This window comes from Pinus tabuliformis, chromosome 5_1, assembly GCF_031772625.1.
Source record: "Pinus tabuliformis cultivar Carrire ecotype Pingquan chromosome 5_1, CPIR1, whole genome shotgun sequence".
NCBI classification, from domain to species: Eukaryota; Viridiplantae; Streptophyta; class Pinopsida; order Pinales; family Pinaceae; genus Pinus; species Pinus tabuliformis.
This window is the reverse complement of record NC_142305.1, coordinates 740,677,457-740,702,837: the sequence shown is the minus strand read 5'-3', so window position 1 is coordinate 740,702,837 and position 25,381 is coordinate 740,677,457. Positions and strand designations below refer to the sequence as shown.

General features: G+C 37.2%; 1 protein-coding gene across 1 annotated transcript in view; it reads left to right on the top strand.

The window, feature by feature from the left end:
• EMB2753 (tetratricopeptide repeat (TPR)-containing protein) overlaps window positions 1-22,329 on the top strand; it is a 333,581-nt gene extending 311,252 nt beyond the window's left edge. The window contains exons 21-26 of the mRNA XM_089432854.1: window positions 14,271-14,327; window positions 15,500-15,597; window positions 15,733-15,791; window positions 15,899-16,010; window positions 16,131-16,231; window positions 21,141-22,329. Of these exons, the coding sequence (XP_089288980.1) occupies window positions 14,271-14,327; window positions 15,500-15,597; window positions 15,733-15,791; window positions 15,899-16,010; window positions 16,131-16,231; window positions 21,141-21,376 (663 nt within the window). The 3' untranslated portion in view covers window positions 21,377-22,329. The remainder of the gene's footprint in view (window positions 1-14,270; window positions 14,328-15,499; window positions 15,598-15,732; window positions 15,792-15,898; window positions 16,011-16,130; window positions 16,232-21,140) is intronic.
• Window positions 22,330-25,381: the final 3,052 nt, after the last annotated feature.

Sequence of the window (25,381 nt, the reverse complement as noted above, 5' to 3'; positions counted from 1 at the left end):
CTAGGTTATGCTAATTGTACCCTACTTTGTTGAAGATATATTAATTGGTATCTAGATGATCTATTGCATGCATTACTCATTGCATAACATGTGAATGAATGTCCTATTGGTGAACCTTTGTTGGCTCTCCCATGAAAAATCCATTATCCTTTGCATAGATAATTTCTTGAAGTTTTGGCTGCTAGGGCATCAAAATTTCGGCCTCCTTAGAAACTTATTGGTTGTCCTATCAAATCATAGACTCCATTCTCCCAAGGGAAAAGGGATTGGTCTACTTTGTTGGTGATCAAACACTTTCTTACTCCATAAATTCTTCTCTCTCTAATTTCGGCCTCTTCAAGGATAAGCTCATAAACTAGGGCTTAGTGTGAATCCCTAGGCAAGGATTATTTTGGGGATTGGAGAGCCTAAACATCAAGGGGAGTGTATTTGCCACAAAATATCTCTTTTTGGTGGGCATCCACTTCAATCTTATCCATAAATTTCTTTGCCCTAGTTGTTAGCTCTAGGGTAAAACCCTAGTTTGTGTTGCTTCAACTTAGAGGCTTGTTTGAGGGTTTCATGCACCTTTGTTTCATTGAAATTCATTATTGGAAACCCTTTCCTTGCATCTTGGGCTTGGGTCTCTCCAACGCACATCCAATTAATCAAACCCCTAGGCCTTAGATTTCACTCCTTAGGACGCTATAAAGAAAGTGTATCACCTCCAATTGGAGCCTTGAGCCATTGTTGTGTCTTTTTTGTAGAAGGTCTATTCGAGTCACCGAACCTCAACATTACAATACTTATCTTACGTGACCTTTCCACATATTGAGACTCCTTCCATCGGTGAAAATCTGTAAAGTGTAGGGGGTTTTGGCTGTGGTAACAGTGGGCCATCACCCCATTGTTGCCACTTTGTCTAGTTTTAGCCTTGTAGGGGGGTCTCCCTCTCCAAGGCTTGCTAGATTTTGCGGCAACAAGATTGACACACAAAAACTAGTTCCTTTTAACATTTGGGTTTATGGAGTTAGAAGGGTGAGGTCAAAGGTGGAAGACCTTGGATGGAGAGGGAAAGATAGAACATGACTTCTCAATCTAAGCCTTGTGACATTCACCAAGAAGAGATTTAAGGTCAAAGAATGCAACTCTAGTTTCCTTGATGTATACTTGGTGACAAATCCTGCATATGGAGATGTCATAGTTGATAAAAGATGCATCATATCATGAAGAGTTCATAAAATCTTAATTCTACAACATTAGCAAAATGGAAGAAGATTGTTCAAAATAAACTTGCACCATTCATTCAAGCATCACTTCATCAATCCATTTAAGTTCATCAATGCAATTCTGTCTTCCCCAAGACAATTTCACTATCTACTAATCAATTGCATCCAAGAGAGAAAAAGAGCTAGTGTGCACTCCTTTTAGAAGAGTGAAATGAGTGTGTGTGACAATCATCCTCCTAACTTCGACTTCCATCTATTTATATGACGACAACTAAATTGAATAACATTATCAAAATGGAAGAAGATTACTCAAAATAAACTTGCACCATTCATTCAAGCATCACTTCATCAATCCATTTAAGTTCATCCATGCAATTCTGTCTTCCCCAAGACAATTTCGCTATCTGCTAATCTATTACATCCAAGAGAGAAAAAGAGCTAGTGTGAACTCCTTTTATAAGAGTGAAATGAGTGTGTGACAATCATCCTTCTAACTTCGACTTCCATCTATTTATATGATGACAACTTAGTTGAATTAGTGTAAATTACACTAAAATCCCTAAAATAGGTCTCATAATGATAAAACATAATAACTTCCTTTTATCCACACGTGAGAAAGATTCTCTCCAAGCATGATTGTTGGAAATACTGGGAGGGTGGGGTGGGGGGGATGAATCAATATTTCCCAAATTTTTCTTCTCACAGTTGGTTAGTTACCCTTTTAAACGTTCAGATTATTTAGAGCATAAACAGAAGCATGAATTCATCACATCATCATCACATCGATAAATAGTACACAAGTATTGGCTCAATAAAAAGCTTAGTTATGTTATGTATGGTTTACATACAACATTAATTTACCAGGTAAACCTGGAAGGAAGTACAAGACTCCGTAAGTCTGAAGATACGTAGACTAAGTCTGCAGGAGTCTTTAGTCTTCTTTACAATCAATCTGCCCACAGCTACCACAATCATCAACTGCCACTGCTACAATTACTGCTTCCATTACTGTCAAAGATGCCACTAACTGTTTCTGCTACTCACTGCTGTCCATTTTGCCCCTTGCTGCCCACTGCTCTATTCATCTGCTGCTACTTTTGCCACTGTTCCACTGCACACTGTCACTGGTTCTGCTTCTGCTGCTCCACTGACTACTCTACTTCAACCTGTCACTGTCCATTCTCTCTGCTACGATTCACCACTATAACCAGTCATTACTGTTGCTGCAACTGAACATATCCTCAACACGCTCATACTGTCATAAACATCTATAACTCTTGTCACAGGAATAATACTGTTGGAACAGGAACAATACTGATGTCAAAGGAATGACACTAGTGTAACAGGAATTCTGCTTTAATCATTTCTCAATCTCTTTATCATGCAGCCACACGTCTATAACTGATGCATCAAGTACCACTGTTATGCTAGATCATTATTTCTCATGAGAGGCACTGCTATACAAGGGTTGTTAAAATTGGCACTAGGGCCAAACTCCATGTGGGTCATCTTATTAATGGAAGCTGATATTTTTCTTGGATCCCTCTCATCAAGAGGTGTAGGATTGATCTAAAGATCATCCGATTCCGATAAGTATTCATGGAGTTATGAATTTATTTGTGTTATAAGACAATTCGTCAAGGTCGGCCAGCAACCAAATAAACCCCACATGTGCTCAACGTTTTAGTATAAATAAGGGTGGCCTTCAAGTCATTTCAACACACACTTGGGATCTATTCCTCTCTCTGAGTCTCTACTTGTCATTGGGTTTTAGTAGGAGGAGAGATCCTAAGGAATAACGTTGCCCTGATCCAGAGGTCAGAAAGGCGGAACTGCCGGAAAAGCCGGAAATGCCGGAAAAGCTAGAAAATCCGGAAAATCTGGAACTACCGGAAAAGCCGAAATTGCCAGAACTGCCAGAAAAGCCGGAATTGCCAGAACTGCCGGAAAAGCCGAAACTGCTAGAAAAGTTGAAAAAGTCGGAAAAGCCGGAACTGCTGGAACTACCGGAAAAGCTGGAACTGCCGGAAAAGCCGAAACTGCCAAAAAGCCAAAAAAGACGGAACTGCCGAAAAAGCCAGAACCGCTAGAAAAGCCGGAACTGCGGGGAACAGTCGGAACTGCTGGAAAAGCGAAAAAAGATGGAACTGCCGAAAAAGCCGGAACCGCCGAAAAGGCCGGAACCGCTGGAAAAGTCGGAACTGCGGGGAACAGTCGGAACTGCCGGAACCGAGAACAGTCGGAACTGCCGGAACAGCCAAAACTGCCGAAACAGCGAGAGCGTCTGTCTTCGAAGGAGAGCAGCGTGCAAGTGACAACTAACTAACATTGGGACAATTGTATGGTACTTAGTAGCAAATACACCAAGCATGCAATGTTACATCTAGCATGCAATAGCAAGCATGTTAAGGACAACAAGCATGCTAGGGACAACAAGCAAGCAAGGTGCAACCAACACATAGGTCAGGATGGCAACATGGTGCAACTGTGTTGCACGGGTACCCGCACCCGGGGGTGGGGTTCTCGAACCCGTCCCCGATTCCCGCACCCAAGTACCAGATTCGGGTACGGGTTCTTCCCAGATGAACTCAGAAGAACCGGGTTCTTCCATGAAGAACCGGGTTCTTCAAAAAAAAAATTTTGGGTTCTTTTCCTTTAACGGGTTCTTGGGTTCTGGGTTCTTCGGGTTCTTCAGGTTCTTTGGGTTGGGTTCTTTGGGTTCTTCATAAAAAAACCATATTAAAAATATAATTAATAATATATAGTTGCATTGAGGTTAAGAACAAAGTGCATACATTTGTTGTAGGAGATAGATCACACCCACAGACAGAGGAGATCTATGCAGAATTGCAGTGGCTGACAGGGTTGATGAAGGAAGCAGGGGATGATCATGTACCTGATGTGCACTTTATGCTGCATGATAAGAAACAGGAGCAGGTGGTAGTGATCATCACATGATGTGCAATAGGAGTGGTGGGAATCTGCATTGTTTTACAAGAGGAAGAATCTTATATTTTGTTTGTGCTTTTCAGCAAGTTGTAAAGACCACTGAAGTCTCATCAAAAGCGCAAGAAGTGCATATGTCGTAATTGCCACTATTCTGCCAAGTTCATAAATGAGGTCACCATGCAGGAAACCGTCCTCAGTGATTTAATCCACTTCATTATTTCCTCAACTTTGTTTTTTTGGGATTTATATTGAGGCTTAAGTAAAATAAGTTACTTGGAAGTGCTATATTATTCTGTTGGTGTCTCTACAAAGGGAGTGGAGGTTTGAGGATTGTTCACTGTTTTCATGTATCATGCCAAAGGCTATATCTCCCTAGGGCATTTCTCAAGGACAAGAGCCCATACAACAAGTTTGAAGTAGCATGGGTATTTTCAAAATTTTTAGGTTGAAGTTACATCAAGATATTCAAGTGAACAAAAGATTTGAGTGGACTATCGACCTCCTTGGATATATGATTGCAGAGAGCTTGTCTGGGCAGAATAGGGATCAGGCTTTAGTTAGAGACCTTTTTTTTCCTTGGAGCTTCAGGTAATGACTTATAAATAGCAGTAAAGGCATTTTCAGAGACACTCTTGTTCTATTTTTGCTCATGATGAGAAGTGTTGAAATTCAAATCTCACATAAATACATATAAGATGTAGATGTATGCACACAAATCGATGCATACACATAGACAGACATTAATGGACATAGAGAGAACAGACATTAATGGACATAGAGAGATGCACACAAGAATTATAGTTTATAGCTGTAATGTATTATTCCATATGTTGGCTTGACAAAAGACGCTTGCCAGCAAGCTGTATAATTGACTTTGTACTGATTTCATGTGTTTCATTTTTGGATGAAAATATGGTGCAGCTCTAAATTGAATAAGTTAATTGCATCAAGCAACAGATGTTATGCTTGTTTGTATAAAACAATAGTTAATATCTTCACTCTTTTTTATGGTAGCTAATACTGGGGACTTGTGTTTGAGGGTCAAACAGGTAACATAACAATTGAGAAAGGTTTGAAATTTTGTTGGATTTGGAAAATTTCAAAATAAAATGAAAGATAAGCATAGGAAGAGAAATTGGAAGCATGGAAAAGGATGGACATTATAGCAGTGTGATCAGACAAACAATGATCCCTGCAATGTTAATATGGCAATACAGAGTTAGGGAACAAGTTTGACCTGCAAAACTGTATTTGATAGGATGCTTGCGTGGTATGCGATTTTGTGGAACTCAATGACAGCAGGATATGCTGACCACAACTGTTGCATGGATGCTTTCCAATTTGTGGCAGAATGCTTTGGTTTGGCATAAATCTAAATCAGGTGATCTTCACTATTATTCTGAAGGCATGTGCCAGACTGCCATCAGATGAAAATGGTAAGCAGGTCCATTTATGCATTATCAGAATGGGTTTGGAAAAAATATACAAATTCAAATTTCATATATATTATTAATTATATTTTTTCAACTTTAATATATTTTATATATATTATTAATTATATATATATATATATATGAAATGTTAATTAATAATATGCATGTTTAAATGATTATCATTAAAGTTTTCTTGTTTAAAATTTAAAGTTGAAAAAATATACAAATTCAAATTTCATATATATTATTAATTATAAATTTATAATTTATAATTTATAAAATTTAATTATTAAAATTTAATATTATTATATTACCCGACGAACCCACGCACCCTGTTTCCAAAAATGCCGTACCCATCTCCGTCCCCGTCCCCGTCCCCGTCCCCGCACCCACGTTTCTTGGCAACATAGTGGTGCAACAATGGCACATAATGCAGTACAATGATGGGTACAGTCATGATTAATGAAGCGCGGTGAGGTGCAGCATAGTGATGATGGGTGTAGCATGGTGCAGCGCGGTGAGGTGTAGCGTGGTGAAATGCAGCTCAACGATAGGTGAAGGAGTCACCTTGGAGAATCAGTTGAAGCAACATGTCTTCAACTTATCTCATGTATCATCTTCTTAGAGATGATCTATGCTCTTATCTAGATAAGTCAAAATGTTAACTTTTGTTGTAAACATATTATCTCTCTCTCTCTCTGCTGAACTATTGAAGAACATATAAGAATAATTGATCAAGGGTTTCCCCACATTGGGGTTTTTCCCTGGCTAGCACCACATCTTGTGTCCTCTTGTCTTGGCTTGCCTTCTGCGATTTATGTTTATGTTCTATCTGCAGTTTACTTTAATGCTGATGTGATTGCTAATCTGGAAAGGATATGGAGCTAACTGTGAAAATTGAAATAAATTGCTCTAACAATAGAACATACCTAAAATTAACAATGGTACTGTTACAGTATTCCATTAATTGTCATACATCAAGTCCAAGTCACTGTAACTTATGTGCTCTCATTGTACAACAGGTATATTTGGCACCTCCCAGCCTGATTTGTCATCCCAGGCATATGCCACTGTTAACAAAATATTGTCACAGGTGTTATAAGAACAAGGTCACTCTATAGAATATGGGCACTGTGTTAGATTGCTTCTTTTGTCTCAGACAGGGACATAGGTTAGTTCTACACATTGCATATTTATGTCATAAAGACTGCCACGAAATTTGCTGTCACTGCTTCCTCTTGTTCCACTCTGTTTTGGAGATGGCAACCATTCTTTACATCCTTGAATGAGATTCCTTCTTTTGGATAACAATAGAACTGAACATATTTCATACACTGTAATAGAAATTATGAATGCCATACATAATGTACTGTTCTCATCACGAAATAAAAGAGAACATACTGCTGCAACAATGGGATCTAATCTCTGTCCTCAACTCAGATGTATTATTGATCTGCAAGCTGCTTCTTCAGACTTAATAGATGTTAACACTGCCACTGTAATGTTATATGACCATACAAGGTTTCTAAAGTTACTGTCACAGTCAAGGATCATTGCAATATAAGGTTAACCGTTACTGTCATTGTAGCTTTATTTCACCAGTCCACATAACTGTAAGAACCCTAGCCATAGACAATACTTTTACTGTAGTCAAATCATCCTTAGGCATACTGAAATTGCTGCACTGTTCAAGTTAAACACTCAATTACACATCTGACCACATATGTTCATAAATTAAATTTCACCGTCACATCAAAAGTGTATGGCTAGGGTGCTGTTATATGTCAATGTGACTATTGTGTAAGATTCAGTTCAAAATATTTTTCTTAGGCAAGCCAAAAATATACTGGTGTATTGTTTCAGGTATAGATGCATAGACCACAGTTATATCGCACTAAAGAGTTTTGCTCATGCTCAGGGCTAATTCATATGGCAAATTCATATGGTGAATTCTGGACTGATAAATACATATGCACTACTCTATGTGCAAATGCAATATGGTCCTAATGGTCAACGATCCTAGTCAAATATTTCATGCTTGCATATGAGACAGGAGGGGCCCGCAACTACATGCATGAATACACCCAAACTTATTTATCCGACATTCGATAATTTAATAAGGGGCAGCATAAGAATAATGTGCTTATAATTCTTCAACAAAACCCTAATTCAAATATTCGACACTATTGAAATTTGAAATGACTTCAAGCCCAATGAATTTCAGCATTTCACTTAGTTGTCTTGGCTATAGAGGGAAGGTATTACAAATCCATTTGTGCCCTTGTAGAATGATGCTACAGATCTTTCACATAGTTGTGGGTCTGTGGCAGAGATAAACTCAGAAAGGAAGCTATGCAACCTGCAATACAAGAATACAAAACCCTAGTGGCTAGAAAACAAAACAAAAAATCCTCTTCAAACCCTTGGCTGCAGAAGAATCCACCCAATTTGCTTCATGAGAACAACTGAACCCACAGAGACAAAAAAATTCTCGTCAACTCGGTCAATTGAGCAAATTTCCTTTAAGCAGCCGAAACCACAAACCCCAAACAAACTTCGCTGCTTCAAGACTGATTTGTGGCTCTTCTCCACAAAATTCTATTTTACAGAGATCGAACATTGATCATTGCCTTAGCCACAAATAAAGGGAGAGTGAATTTTCTTACTCCATTTAGAGAAGAATGAGTCCATTTATATAGATTCATGAACATACATTTGGAGCTGACATGAGGTATTTTGGAGGTAATTGGAACCCTTCTTTATTTAAATTTTAATTTGTTGATCCAAAACTATTGAGATACATTAACTTCTCTTCCACGATGACCGTTATTGACTAATTCTCCTTCCTTTTTCTTTTTCTCTTTTTTTTATTATTAATTCTTATATTTTTTGTTTGTTTGTCAAGTTGCCTGTGATCCTCTTGGCTTGACCTGTGGCTTGAGGAGCTGCGGCCTAGGGGCATCTAAGCCATCAAAGTCAGCCGGGGATCGCACCGGCCTAGGGCACACCAACCCTTAGTTGACTGGATTTTTAAGCATGTCTCCTCCCCCTAGCACAGGGCATAACCACCCCCATGAGGTTTGATCCTGGGTCTCCTTGTTGACGAGGCCCATCCTCAACTGGTTGTGCTAGTGGGACTTGACTTAATAATTCTTATATTTATTAAAGTGGACCAATTTGATTTTATCTACCTCCATGACCTTATTAACTTTAATAGAAACTCCTTCATATGTCCCCACAACATCAATATGTTGGGACCCTCAATCCTTTTGAGCAATATTCTTAAATAACAACACATCAACAAAACTGCCACATCATTTATGCGACCATATAGTGCCACTTCAGTAGTCCTTGGGGTTGTGAGCCAAAAATCTAGTGCACAACTTTGACCAAGCGTATCTCACAAACTGCGAGTGCCCATGAAATGCTCCACATACCACCAGAATCAACAAGATGAGTAGAATTTATCTAGAGAGGTTTTTAATACAAACTCAATGAGCAACTTCAAAACTCCATTTAAAGGCGAGGTGTCTCCATCATCCAAGGAACCCAAACCTTAGGACTAGGGTTTCATCTGGTGGCTAGGGTTCTATCAAGACCTCAACACATCGTGACATCAAACTGCATCATTGTCATTTGCATCAAGGTACCCAATTCTTAGGGTTAGGGTTTCAACCAATCAATCAGGGTTTATGTTGCAACTATGGTTTAATGGTTAAACTGCATCATCCTGTGAACTCATGATGATATCTTCACTCACTCTGCGTCCTACACTAGCCTGTACTTGCTACATCTCCTCTTGCTTTGACATCAATGACAACATTCTCAACAATGTCATCCTCCCAAGGTGAAGATCTTCATCAAGCAAGGTGCTAAAAATGATTAAAGAGTGCTCCCCACCTTAAGTGATCTCCTAGATATCAATGGTGTATCCACAAGCCAAACCTTTCCTTAACCATACGTCATCATCAAAAAGCCTCAGATCATCACTCTAGGCCATATAAGGTGGTGTTACAATCCTAGGGCATGACATCATAGTCAAGAAGTGTACCATCCCTCCAAAGGGATGACAAGTCATCATCATCAGGGTCTAGGGATTGGGCAATGCCCATCAGGAAGATGGAAGGCTAACCTGGGGGTTTCTTGGTTCACTTGGGTACATCGTCTTTCTTAGTAAAGTCTTCGCTTCATTTTGCAACATTTCAACTTTTGGAGAAGGGGAATGCAACAAACATCAATGCTTATGTTGATTTGGGGTAGCATCAGATGTGCTCTAGCCATGAAATTTGGTGGAGAGGCTGGGGCACATGAGATCTCCAATACCCAGAAAGGGTTTGGGCATATTCTAAACAGATCAGGAGATATTAAAATAATTAATATTATTAATGGAGTCCGTAAGTCTAAACTTAGGGAAAATAAAATATTAATGTGTATTAATATTAATCTGTGTTAAAATGGTCCAAAAGACATGGATCAAGCCAGATCTAATCTTAGCCGTTGATTAGGGACTTAATCTCTGCCGTTGAGATGTCAACAGGAAAAGTATAAGAGGAGGCTTGAGGGTCACTTGGAGAACACACCAGATGATCAGTCATTCTATTCTCTAGAGCGGGGTTCGCTAAGAGAGATAGAATCAGTGATTGGAGAGCAGCTTAGGGGCATTGAGTACAGAGAGGCAGAGATAGTGCCGGAAGAGCACCAGAGCAGCCAGAGAGAGCCAGTGTTCACGTAGGGCCACGCAGAGGCAGCTAAGTGCTGCACAGAGCACCAGAGAGGCCAGCGTAGCTCACACAGAGGGTCAGAGAGCTGACGCAGGGCTTCTTGGGGCTGACGCAGGGCCAACGCTGGAGGTACATAATGGGATTCATGCACTTGATTAAATGCCAATCCCATGCCCTAATACATGATAGAATTCGATGAAAAAGTTATAATCCTACCAAACCTAAAATCTCGAAAAATGTTAAGCTTACCGAATTTGGAGAGATATGAAATTCTACTTTCACTGTATGATGGCTGAGAAGGTTTGAACCACTCTCAAACATTTTGAAAAAATTAATGGTAATGTTTAAGAATTTAACATTACCATTGATTGCCAACATTGCCAAGGTTGAGTCAGGTTTTTTGTTTAGGTTTACAGTTTAGGAGGGTGAGGGTTGGTTTTATAGCCAAGGTGAGCTTGTTTTGGGAGGGAAACAACCCTTTGTTTCCTCCAAAACGACTTGAAAATCTGCCATCAGGGTTGCTAGAGTCCCCACACATATATGAGATCTAATCAGCTAGTTAGGGTTGTTTGTATTGGTTTGGTACCTAACCAGTACAAAGCTAGTTTGGTACCTAACCAGTACAAATTGGCCCTCCAACCAAGTTTTTGTACTACTTCATTACCCAACTCTATCTGGTTTGGTACCTAACTGGTACAAATTGGCCCTCCAACCAAGATTTTCTACTGGTTCATTACCCAACCCTATATGATCTGTTAGTTTGACCCAATGTTGCACGATTCTCCCCCGCTCCCCAAGGATCCAAGGCCGAAACCGCGTCTCGTATAGTTCCTTGGGCAATCCTCCGACAGAACTACGGATCAAAAAATTGGATCCGTGGGTCTGCTGTTTTGAGGCAATTCCTAGAAATTTGGAACCGCGTGAGCCCAATCCGTGAATTTGGAAAAGTCTTTGCTGCGTAAATATATGGAGGTTCGAGCTCACAAACCCACACAGATCCAGAGGGAGATGTGTGGTTCCATAGGGTTCTAAATTTTATTTTTATTTTTTCTTTCACTGAAGTTGGGTTGGGGCTTCTCGAACGCTCCCGAGGTGCTCCCTTGATGCTCAGATGCTTCCTAGATGTTCCCTCATGGTAATGTTAAATTATTAAAGTAAAAGTGATGTCACTTTTACTTAAATTTTTAACATTACCATGAAATGACTTGGGATGTGTGAGAGTGGTTCCAACCTAAGTCACCAGGTTCGTGTTCGAGTTCGAGTTCGGCGACCATGAAATTCGAATAAAGTTCGGCAACTAAAATTTTGTCAATAAAGTTCGACATATAGAAATTCGAAAAAAAATGTATATATATATATATATAATCAATTTAAAGTCAAATTCAAATAAATTTTTGGCTTAGCAAGAGAACAGAGGCTAGAAAAGTTGAGCATTTTCAAAAGGATTGTTGGCATAACAGTTTAGAATTTTCATATGACAGTGATGTAGTATAATAGTATTCTTCTTATGAAATCATAAAACAACTAAATTGAACAATGACTTAGCTGGTATCAACTTCTTTCAATACTGCCAAATGGTACATCTGGATAAAATTAGAAATAGATTCCCTTTGCTTTACCGTTTTCTGTACATATGAGTTATGCATATAGAAGTGTATCTTAATAAAAAATAAAGAGCCACAACTTCTTAAGGTCCGCCACTTTTCAAAAATCATGTAACATTGGGGCTTACAATTTGGTTCCACCTTATCCAGTAATAATAAACTAGGAGAAACGCGTTAAATGTTTTGGAACATAAACATAGGTCCACAATGTGTCCAAATTTATGAACTATTACTTTCACTTAATTGATTTAATATTTTTTTTAATAAATGTGAAGTTACTAAGGTGGATAGGAACCGGCCGTGTATTTGGTCAATGTAGGGTATGAAAAATAAATTATTTTTAAACTCAAACGGCATACCATCCCGTGTGTTTATTATCAAGAAAAAGAGTTTAAAGTGAAATTGAATTTATAAATACGTGAGAGAAATAAGGACCGTTGCCTCAACCGCCGACAACTGTCACAGAAATGTAAAACATATTAAATATTGAAATTAAACCCGCCATCTAAATCATATGCCACGTTGAGGGACACGTCATCTTATTTCAAACGTAACATTGAGACAATGAAACCCTCCGGTGAAGTTGTGATTAGCGAGCAATGAAACCTGGAAAATAATGAAACCCGCAGAGTGTTCATTTGGTAAAACGCGCGTAAAAAACGAACTTCAACGAATTTTTTTCAACCCTAAACGAATTTTTTCGAACCGCAAACGAACTTCAACGATTTTATTCGCCAAAAAATTCGAATTCGTCATTAAATTCAAGTTTGCCATAAAATTTGGCGAACTCGAACGATTAAATTCGTTTTCCTTTCAAATTCGGAGAATTTCGAACTTCAACGATTTTGTTCGCCGAATCTGGTGACTTAGGTTCCAACCTCATTGGACTTCATATGGAGAAATAGAATTTCATATCCTATTCAAAATTCAGTAGACTTAACAATTTTCATGAATTCAAGATCAATGAGATTGTGGCATTTCATTAGATTATATTGTGTATGAGGGTATGTGATTGGCATTTAATCAAGAGCACCAAGCCCTATATGTGCTCATGTACTACAACGTTGGTGGTGTTAATTGTTGAACTCTGCGATGGCCTTAGCAAAAAATTACCTTTCAATCAAGTCAAAATCATTGATCAAGCATGTTAAGCTTTTTCCACCATATTTTAAGGCTTGGATTAGGTAGTTTGATCAAAACTGGGAAACATTGACTAATATCCCTAGACATTGGAGATAGAGGCAAAGGTGAGACAAGAGGAGAAGAATCTAGATTCTAGATGGTTGGTGCATCTAGATGATTGATGCTCGAATAATTAATCATTGATGTATAATGGATGCCATATCTATCTTGTTTTATGTACAAAAAATAAATATGCATGTTTTCATATCTTATACAACTAATTTGGTATTTTGGATGTTTCCTTTTTTAATATAAATATAAATGCAAATATATATATATATATATATATATATAGATAGATAGATAGATAGATAGTAGACGCTTCCTAGATGCTTTGCTTCCTAGATGCTTCGCTTCCTAGATTTTTGGGAAATGATGCTTCCACGTATCTGCATCCAAAAAAGGTCTTCGCTTCATGCAACATTGGCTTGACTGGTTACCAGTTTGGACCAAACCTCCTGCTCGTCAAAATACCACCTTCAAACCTCAACTAAATAGCCAGAGACATATCCAAAGTTTTTTTCTTTTGTCCTTGGATGGTAGGAGAGCATGGCTTCCTTGCCCCTACATTTCCACCAGGTTCGCATGGTCAGATCCCGCCATGGTTCTTGAGGATTTTGATAGCAAGCTAGTGCCCCAGTCACCCCCCTTGCCGCCTTTGGTCATCAGGCTCTAGAGATATTGACATCATCTTCATATGATACTTTGGTTAGCTAGATACTTATCTGTGCTGCACTTTTTCTATAGCTTCCTTTATCTGCATTTAGCATTAACGCGGAGTTGCTTTTGCACTTCCACATTGTGTTCACACTAGATGTATCATTTAGTTCCATTCACCTACTTTTGTGGTCGTTTGTTGGACATTAATAGAATTATGTTTTCGTATTTTATCTGTGATTAGATGCCCTTTTCAGTTTTCCTGCATCAAAATTTCTTAGTACTATGTTTGCTTTCCACTGAAATGGTGTGATAAAATAAGAAGAGTAAATACCAAACATAAAGTAAGCCAACATTTTGTTTCACAGTTTCTGTCAAGGGTCCTATATATAAATTTCCTTTGGGGGCTGTTGGTAAAAGACATCTGTTGCTTGATGCATGTTATTAACCTGGTTAGTTTAGTTGGTATTTAGTCATTTGCAATAAAATTTAATTTTCTTTTGCTGTTTCTGGCAGGCTGTTAAGCGACAACTTAGATTGGATCCAGATGATCCGGAGGTTCATCGATGTTTGGTATGCACTTCCCTTTCATTTTGATTTTATTTTACACTTAATTATTATTTAATGAGAATGAAAGTCAATTCATAAACGACATGCAAATGCTAAAGTCTTCATTTACTATTCAGTTTGATAAAAATGCTATAGAAGGATATGGTGAACAGTCAACCTGTTTGAAGGTTAACTGAACAGATGCTACTTTATAATCTGCAAGATATAACATTGTGGCTTTGTGCTCTCTACAACCAAGGCATGTCTTCTCTCGAGTCTTTAACCATTATCAATGCTGGCCAAGCGGTTTCAGTAAGACTGTTGCAATCAATAATTTTCACTTTTCCAGTAATTTACTCAATAGCTGATTTAACTATTAAAACTACTAGAATTAACTGCTTGCTAATGGGTAAACTTACTGAAACTGATCACTTGATATTCGTTATAGGCTATAGCTACTAACACTAGTTATTCTATGTTAACACTATCAGTGACTTTATAAGTTCACCAAATCTTGTAAAAGCTAATGGCGTACCATCAAGCATGATCTTAGATTTTTGACAACTGTTGAATAGAGATCTGTGAATTTTGGATTTAGAAGGAATTTTACACACAATTATGTTAGGTGTGCTACATGTTTACACAACATCAAGCATAAGGATAACATATCAAACGTACAGGACTGGAGAATACAGCAAAACATCTTATGTATTATTAAGTCACATCATATACGTATGGCCTGTAAGTTGATCACAATAATTTAGTTTGCAAAATTGAAGGCAGTCCCCTTAATGAGAAAGAGCCTTCATATATATGGGAAGCAATTGTGTGAGCAACTTCTATATCCATAAAATTATGAAGCCCTGCAAATTAATTATGACAACTACAATTTAACATCCAGTAGGAGATCTGCAAGCTGAAAATCTCAACAGCCATCTAGCAAGACATAACTATAAATCCTGCCTAATTAGAGATCAACAACAATACAGCCATTCACTGACTAATTAATTTAGTTCTGATCAACATTGATATGAAGGTTAATTTCTTTCTGCTTATTAATATATATGTCTTATCTCAAAGTTCATACTGTAAATAATACATACGTGTCTGTAAAGACATGACACCCATTCCTTGTTGATATTCATCCTCCCTTCAATATGAATCGTGATGTTTGACACATAGTTTGAATTTTTCAGATACGCTTTTTCCACAAGGTGGACAGTTTGCCTCCGGCTCAGACATCAACGGAGAAGCTTGTTCGAAATGTTATAGAGATTGAGAGACCTAGTCTAGGGTAAGGAAACAGGAAGGACAAATCTGTTAATAAATTTGCATTGAATTGTACTCTGATATTATGATTGATATGTGCCTACTTTGGTTCCAATATGGATTTCTCCTTGTTTAGAAATTCTTGTTCCCTTTTTTGCAGGGTGCCACATGATAAGTCTTTGTTGGAGGTTAATGAGTCATTCCTTGAAAATCACAGAGGTTTGTGTAGCTGCAGTCTATCATATAATCTCTGCATTGAAGCTCGAAATCATGTCCCGGAATTTTGGTTAGATGAACTAACATGCATCTATATGACTGATTGTTAGATTCATTGGTGCATAGAGCTGCTGCTGCTGAGATGCTATTCCTTCTGTCTCCTGAGAGAAAGGAAGAAGCGATCAAGTTGATTGAAGATTCTGTTAACAATATTGGTCCAAGGTTCGATTTTTCAATATATCTGATAATCGATTGAAAATTTTTGTGTGTGAGAGAGAGAGAGGGAGAGAGATATGTTTGGAAGTAAAGCAGCACCTAAAGCATTTTGATTGATTAAAGCAGAGATCGTGCTTTCGGAAGAATCATGGAATGGAAGTTGAAGAGTTGTGTGTCTGTGCACAAACTGTTAGAAACAACATTTCATGATACAAGTGCCGCATCAAGTAAGAACCATTCCACCTCCTGTGTATAAAATGAATTGAGAAATAGTTCATCTTTTCTCATCAGTTATTTCCATTGACTTTTGTTGTAGTATATCATTAAAATCTTAGAGTATGAATTGAACACAGGTTCCTCACTCTTGAAGTTGATCGATAAAAAAATGAATTAGAAAATTATTAGGAAAAAGGATAGAGATTTGTCAGAAAAAGGAAAGGGGAAAATTAAGTCAAATGTTTCTTACTGAAGTTAAAAGACTAAAATGAAAGGAAATAACTATTTCAAAGATTGACAAGGAGACACTGGTTGACCCGTGTAGATCAGGAATATTTCATAAGTTGAAGTACGAATTATGAATACAGAAGCCTCAGCACATTCATTAATTATAATAGTCTAAAGGTTGTTACTAGTGAAAAGTCAACAGTGGACAAAAGGAAACAAGTATATCCTGAAGATATAAAGCTAAATTACACGGATACAGTATTGTCACCTTAATTACATAAGCTATCAGTGAAACAATCAATTTACTAGTAGCAACATTACTCAGGGCCAATCTTGGTTTACATTGCAAAATATTGGAACTCTGATCTGGCTTGTTTTCGAAAGTGTATTGTGAATGGCAATCGAAGTCGTCTCAATCTAATGTAGTATCAGACAGTTCTAAAAAGAATCAACCATGCATGGAATGACAAACATTGACTCTCTAAATGGCCTACATGGTTAAAAAATAGTTATACTACCATGTACAATCAAATCACAAATTCACAACATAGAATTCCCATAATTATCCAAGTCTAGATCCTCTACAGTTTTTGCATGGGTATACCCATCATTTTGACTAGATGCCCCTAAATGTCCAAGTCTAATGATCCCTTCTTTACGATCAAATCTCTTTGCAACCCACCTTGCTTTGTTCATGTCAAGTTTCTCATCTTCCTTAAATTTGGCTTCATAGATCCATTTGCAGCCAATGTGTTTCTTCGTTGGGGAAATGATGTAGGAGCCCATGTTTGATTCTTCATCAGTCTCATGTTTGACCTGCATAGTCTTTTCCCATCTTGGGTTGTGTAACGAACAGAGTTTGTTCAAGAGTTAATCAATCCAGAATACTTGGAATATAGTGAAGAAGTCCATATAGGAGTAAATAATATATCATTCATTTACACAACATACAATATATTATATACTCCTATATGGACTTCTTTACTGTATTCCAAGCATTCTGGATTAATTAAATCATGAACAAACTCTGTTCGTTACAGGTTGCCTATGGATCAAAAGAATTTTGAAGGTTAGCCATCAGAGCATAATTAAATGTACTATATGCATTACCACTTTTTGGTCTACTTTCATGGCTCATTCTAGCCAGCTCATCCCAATGAACATCATCATTATAATTCACCATACTAGATAAATGATTAATGTCATATCAAATGCTAAATATAACTTTCATTTTACCTCTGCAACTGCTGTTGCTCACTTCCTGTAATGGTGATGTCATCAAATATTACTAGAATCATAACATTATCATTCTCACTTTTGATGTAGAGATTAGGCCCTAGGATAAGAAGGACATCTTTCAAATCCCTAGTCTTGCAAATATTTATGTTGCACTGGTTTTCAGGATGGGGGTACACATCTCTGGGATGGCTAGAGCACACCCCCAAATATTTTAGGGGATGATGGGCTGGGGACAGAAATTATATATATACACACACACACACACTGAGAATTAATTATTAACATTTGTAGTTGCCTCAAGCTTGTAAGCATGACAAATTATACTATATAGTATTATTGACAGCCCTTGCACTTGAGAATTCTATGAGACAGAGTTATCTCTATAGCAGCTTTTCTTCATGTTTCTTGTTAACGATGACTATGTTAAGTGTAAACGGCATTCCCTACTTAATAGGTTTGCAGACTTTTACAGCTGTGTTGTTAACCATCATAAAATACTTTGGTCCTGTAAAGAGATTAGATTCATATTTCGGATTAGGAATGTAATTGAATATGAATTTTTTTCATGCATTTAGTATCTAGTCCAAGTCACCACTATCTGATTGTTTTCAAATGCTTGAGATTGGGATGGTGGAAGCACTGGACTTGAATGACTCTGGGAACCCATTTACAATATGTAAAAGTAGAGATGACTTGAAAAATGAGAAAAATAAAGAGCAATAACCACAAGGATCAGCCCTTTGAAATTTTGCATTTCCTGTTTTCTTGATATGGAGGCTTCTTTCCTGCTTGTAATTTTGTTGCTGAAAATATTTAATTCACCAGAAATTGAAAATGAAACAAAGATTTTGAACAGCAACTTGTACAACAGATTTAGATTCATTGCAATACAAAAATAATGGATGGGTAAATGATCATATTGTCCAATCATTGATGTCCATGATTGTCAAAATTGAGGATATATGCCCGGATTATGCCTGAAATATTCCCATAAATCCCTGAAATCTGCCTGGAACGTCTTGGGGATAGCGAGCAAACCCCTGAGTGGCTGATAAAGTCTCCAGCAATTTGGGGATGTTTCCTAAGGTCCACAAGTCATCCTCAGAACGTGGGAAAGCATGGTACACAGATTTTTTTAGGGGGGATGGGTCCCTCTGTTACATTGGAAAATATCTATCAATTTTGATGTACCATGTCTTGGGAGTTTGCTTAACCCCACAAAGAGCTTCCTTTAGTCTACATACCAAATGTTTCTTCCCTATAATGGGACTGGTATGTGTATACTTTTTCCTCCAAAGTACCACTGAGAAAGACACTTTTCACATCCATCTAATACAGTTTCCGGCCAAACTGTGTTATCACAACCAAAACTAAGTGGTCACACCCATAAAGCACAGTCAGTCCATGCTACGTAGCATATGAACTTCTTTTTAGCTACGCCACCCTGAATTCATTCATTTTCCACCCCTGCCTACCTCTATATGGTCAGTTAGGCCTTCTGGATGCATGCATGGTTCCTTGCCAAGATGGAGGCCTAGTAGCCACCTGGGTTGATTCATACCTTTTTCCAGAAGCACCACGAAGAGCACTAGTCGTTGATCCATATCCAGATCCATTTGAAGATCCCACAGAAGCAGATGTTTCTGTAGATGAAGCATTTGATCCTGTCGATTATGCTTTGGTTAACTGACCACCTACCCCTCCGACTTTTGGTACATCTGGATTGTTTCTATTTTTGCTGTGGAAGCAAATATCTCCTTCTGTCAATCCCTTATGAATAAAACCATGTGCAACCAGCCTTGCTTTCTGCTTGTCAAGTGCCCCATCTTCCTTAAACTTGATGTTCTAGATCCATTTGTAGCCAATGAGTTTCTTCCTTGGAAGTTGGAGGCAATTATGTAAGAGCCCATGTTTGATTGTTCATCAATCTCATGTTTGGCTTGCATAATCTTTTCCCACCTTGGGTTGCCTTTGGTTTCCTTATATTCTGAAGGATCAAAAGAGTTTTGAAGGTTAGCCATGAAAACTTGATTCAACATACTAGATTTGTTACCTCTTTTTGGTCTACCTCCCTGCTCATCCAAGTGAACATCATCATTATAATTCACCATACTAGAGGTCTTACCTATTTTTGGTCTACCTTCTTGGCTCATATCAAGCAGATCATCCGAGTGAGCATTATTATAGGAGTTGTGCATCATTATGGTCTTTTCTCTCTCGTGCTGCTACAAAATAATATTGGTTTCCTAGTGATCTAAACTATTTCTACATGCTCTTGGCTAGAAAGTTCATGGGAGTCATACTAAGAGGTGATTTCTACATGTTGATTTGCCCCCCATCCATTGAACCTGTGTTTTCAGCCATACCTCTTCATTTTTAGCAACTTTCAATCTCATTTATTTCTAAACATCCGTATGTTTTCATCAATTACCACATCACGACCAAGACATGTTGTGTTAGTCTTAACATCAACCAACTTATCTTTATCGTTGTCACTATACCCTGTGATTATCATTTTAATCCTTTCTGCCTCGAGCTTGTTCCTTTTTTCTTTAGGAACCTATGCATATCCCACTGAACCAAAACTATGAGATGTCTTACTTGGAGTTTCCATCTAGACCATGCTTCTTTTGGAGTCTTCTTGTGTATCACTTTTGTTGGAGACCAGTGGAGCAGATACACTGATGTGTGCCCTACTTCCACCCAATACTTGTAAGGAACAACTGTGTTCTTTAACATATACCTAACCATCTCCATAACGCCCTTTCGTCTCTGTACCACTCCATTTTGCTATAAAAATTTTAAAAAATCCAATAGGAAAATTCACCATGTTTATCTGATCCCATGTTGGTTTTCTATTAAAGCCTGAACGTCTTGAACTCATTAAACAGATTTGATTTCAACTTCAAAAAAATACAGCCCCATTTTCCTATAAAAGTGATCAACAAACAACAAAAAATAACTTGCATTAGAGAATGATGTCGTCTTCATAAGGGCAAGTCTTCGTGGATCAATTAATGTTAAGAGTTGGCAATCAATGAAAGTAATTAGTACTGTTCAGATGTGCATAATTAAGATATATTGTCATATCACGTATCTTAACTTTTCCTTGTATCTACAATTTCTTTCTGATTATAATAGTGATGGGTTTGAGTACCACACATTCAGAAATATTGTGAAGACTCAGAAGCTGCAATAAACATACAGGGTAATTATATTAAATTTTAATCTTACCATTCTTTCAGTCCTTGGATCATTTGCCTAAGCTAGTGTGCTTGGTAAATCAGTTTGAGAGAGTAAATGGTGTTGCATTCTGAGTAATTTATCTACAGGAGGCAATTGCTACCTTAAGGCTCTTGCTGATTTTGAATAATTGCTTCTCTTCAATGAAAGGTATTTGTTAAGAGTATTTACGGTGTATTTGATTATGATGTTTTCTCCTTGATTTTGTAGGATGGGGATTGCTTTGTGCGGAAATGTTTCCATTCTCAACATATTTCAAGGGTGTCAAGAGTTCTGCTGTTCCTGGTTCTGTTAATAATCAGGCTTGCAGTAAAGAGGACAATGTGGATTTGGCAAGGAATCAAAATAAGACCATTGATGCATTTACCCATTCTGTAAATGGGGATATACCTGGTCTCAAAGATTTGAAAATCTCAGCACCAGCAGAGTCTCATCAAACCTGTTAACTAGCTATTGCATCTAATAAGCTGTGGTCAGATTTCTAGGTTATATAAAAGGGATGTGATAAAGCATGATGGGTGGATTTTTAGTTCATTCAGATGCTGAAGTTTGACAAGCTTGTTTGGCCCCTTACATGGATGAAAGTGCTGACAGTCGGTTAGAACTCTGAGAGGTTGGTAGTGGATTTTTCCTGCAGTTTTCAACGGCATTTTTATTAAAACATCATCAATGAATGAAGGGGCAGCCTTATCTCTTCTCTTCTGAATATAACAAACAGAAAATAGTTATTTCTTCTATTAGCTTGGATGCAAATCAAGAATCTTGCTGTCTACGCTTATCTTCATATGGTACAGCACAGCAGTATCTTATGATAACAAAGGAACTGGTGACATCATCCAAGGTCACATCGGTATGAATTGGCATTTGACTTGTTCCCATATGCCAAGGATATTTATGCCCTGCATTGTATATTCAATAATAGTTTGCCAGACAGCTGGTATTCTTCATTTTTGGAAGCTTCAAAAGGTGGGGTTTGTGTAGCCTTGTTGTAGCTTCCACTAGGACTGTTAAGCCCTTTTCTATCTGGATGTCTATTGCACGCTAATGAGGGTTGCAATTTTGACAGCAAACATGCTATTTATTTGATCAAAGATCCATGTTTTGGTATTTCTTTTCTGCTTTTATAATTTTTTTAGAATCCTGAACACTTGCTGGAGTAGGAGTCTATTTTTGGAAAATATCAGGATGCTGCCAACGCAAATTAGCGTTGGCAACTATTAAGAAAGTTTAGTTCCTGAGTATTACAGCTTGACCATTTAACCTTTGGAGACGTGAGTTTTTGAGTAGTAACCCGTGGACATGAGAAATTTCAGTCATGCAAGGGATGAGTATCATAAAATGTCTTTATTTCTTTTCCAGAAACATTTTGCTGCTAAGGTATGAAATCTCTTTAACATGATGATGTGCATGTTCCATTGATTTGATTTCCCAATCATATGAATCTATGTTTTCTACCTTGTTCAAAAACCCAAGATATTTTCAATGGATTCTGTTTCACAGTAATCCTAAGTTCTAACAGTGAATTTTTCTCTGGAAATTGCGCTTAAATGGTTTCAAATTGTTGTCGGCATCTTTTCAGGGTTTTCTGTTGTGCTTTCACTTTAGGGCCGTTGTAAATGAGGTCTTATTCGTGTCTTAATCGAAGCTGCTCTTTATCTCGTGTATATTATTTTGATATTTTATATAATCTATCTGGCTATTTGAGGTGCATCATGGTCAAAAGATCACTGTATTGCATCGTTTCTTAATCCAGCTGCTATTATCTCGTATGTTATTTTGATATTTTATGTAATTTAGTTGGCTGGTTGAGGTGCATATGGTCAAGAGATCATTGTATTGCATGTACATACAACCAGTATATAATTTTGTTTTTGCATTTATTTTCCTCCAGCATATAAGATTTTATCCCTTCCCCCAAAGTAAGAAAACAGTTCCATTTTGTTTGGTTGAATTTCAACCAACTTTTGGTCTAACCGAAGTGAGTTCAGCAATGCCATGATTAGAATAGTGAAAGGAAGCAGGCGGTAGTAATATCGAGAGGTATCATGTACGTACTAACATCAATCTGAATAAAATGTTTTATGTATGCGATATGAGTTTCGTGGAAATTTTAATGTTTATTCATCTCAAAATGAACATATAGATTGAACAAAATGTGGAGTGAATAGTTTGATGAACGCATAAAATTTATAAACTTAAGATATATCTTTTAGAATTTCTTTATGGCTTATTCTATTATGCAATTCAATTACAATGACTAAATGAAGTTATAGATTTAAGAAAGTGAGTGAATTGTGTGAAAAGTAACACAATTTATAGAATTTCGTTGTCTTATTCTATCATGCAATTCAATTACAAAACAAAAATTTTCTGATGATGACCAGACTTCCTCCCTGCAGCTTTTTTGGTACCTAGGTTGAAAACTGTTTGGTGGCTAACCATTGATTTATAATCTTGGCATTTCCCCTCAATATCTTTCATGGAATATTCGCTAGGTTGTAAAGGTTGTAATAGATATTCTTTTCACGCGATTTTTTGAAGGTTGTAAAAACACATGGTTTTGCAAAGTGGAGCTATGGGCAATGGCAATCTTGACTCACTTGAATTATCATTCATTTCTTTCTCAAATTTATACTTAATATTTGGCCATCATTCAATATTCTCAAGGCTGTAAAAAATGTGATGGTTTTGCATAACTTTGGGCTATATCAATCTTGACTCACTTGAATTATCATTCAGTGCTATATCAAATTTCTATGTAATATTTGGCCATCAGATAAATTGAATAAAAGCCATATCAAATTTCTATGTAATATTTGGCCATCAGATAAATTGAATAAAAGCCATATCAAATTTCTATGTAATATTTGGCCATTAGATAAATTGAACAAAACACATTGGATAATTATCATTCATTTCTTTCTCAAATTTATACTTAATATTTGGCCATCATTCAATATTCTCAAGGCTGTAAAAAATGTGATGGTTTTGCATAACTTTGGGCTATATCAATCTTGACTCACTTGAATTATCATTCAGTGCTATATCAAATTTCTATGTAATATTTGGCCATCAGATAAATTGAATAAAAGCCATATCAAATTTCTATGTAATATTTGGCCATCAGATAAATTGAATAAAAGCCATATCAAATTTCTATGTAATATTTGGCCATTAGATAAATTGAACAAAACACATTGGATAATCATGTAAACATAATAGATGATTGGTTGTAACAAATATTCTATTTTGTTTGAGCGATTATGAATGCCTCCTAGTGTATATGTTGTGGCCATTCATTGGTATGGGCTTCGTTGTTTTGAGTTCACACTCTTGGAAGAGGTGCACGTGTAGCTTTTCTTTGCATAGTCAAATTTGTATGTAATATTGGGCCATGAAATAAATTGAGGAGTTAAAGGAATTGGACGATCATGTAATACACTAAAGATGATTGTTTGTTACGATATATACTATTTTGTATGAATGATTATAAGAGCCTTCTAGTGTAGAGGTTGCACTTGTTCATAGAGGTTGCACTTGTTCATAGATATGGATTTATTGTATTGGGTTCTCCTATGCAAACTAGATGAAAATGTTGAATCTCGTTATCAAATTTCCATCGTTGAATAACTATTAATTAATTATGTTCAATACTATTTGAATATATTATGATGAGACAAATAAATAAATTAGAAGATTATGTAGTGTAGGGTCCTATTTTTGTAAACATTATCGTGCCCCCCTACTCAAGGAAATAACACCATCCAATTACATGATTGTATTCATTATGCATCAATAAATAGTGCATATTTCTTTCGGAGGTGAGAAAAACACTTGATACATCATGGTTGAACGAGTGTGTGCCTAGATGAGAAAATTAATGAATTGTCTAGATGAATGAAGATCAAGCTTCAACAAAATAGCTCATATAGGTAAGCAACACACCCTTAGGGTTGCATCTTTAGATGGTTGCTTATGGTGGTGTTGTCGTTGTGACAAGCGCCCTCCATAATTTTGCATACACTTGAATTTTAGAGCCTACAGAGAATCTTATGATCTATCATTCTATGGTCACTTTATGGTCGATTGATTTTTTTCTAAGTGTTTAAGTTTTCTTCCCGGGTTCTAAGTGTCTAAGTCACTTGCTCACGCATGTTCAACCCTTGATGAATTCACAAGCACACCTTTTTTTTGCAAGCTTAGACCTACATTTCGCAGTTCTTGATAGTAAGACTTGCATAATCTCTAGAAATAGAGCTTGCACATTGCTTGTGCAGTCATTGTTGACAGTGATTGCACAATCCATCAAGATAGTGCTCGCGCAATGTCCAACCTATGTCGACAATCAGTGTGCACTTTCCAGTGACAGTCTCCCTCGCTTTGGTTGCAATTGTAGTTCTATTTTAGTGAATTTTCCCAGTAGTCACTTTTGCATACCTTTGCTTTCAAAA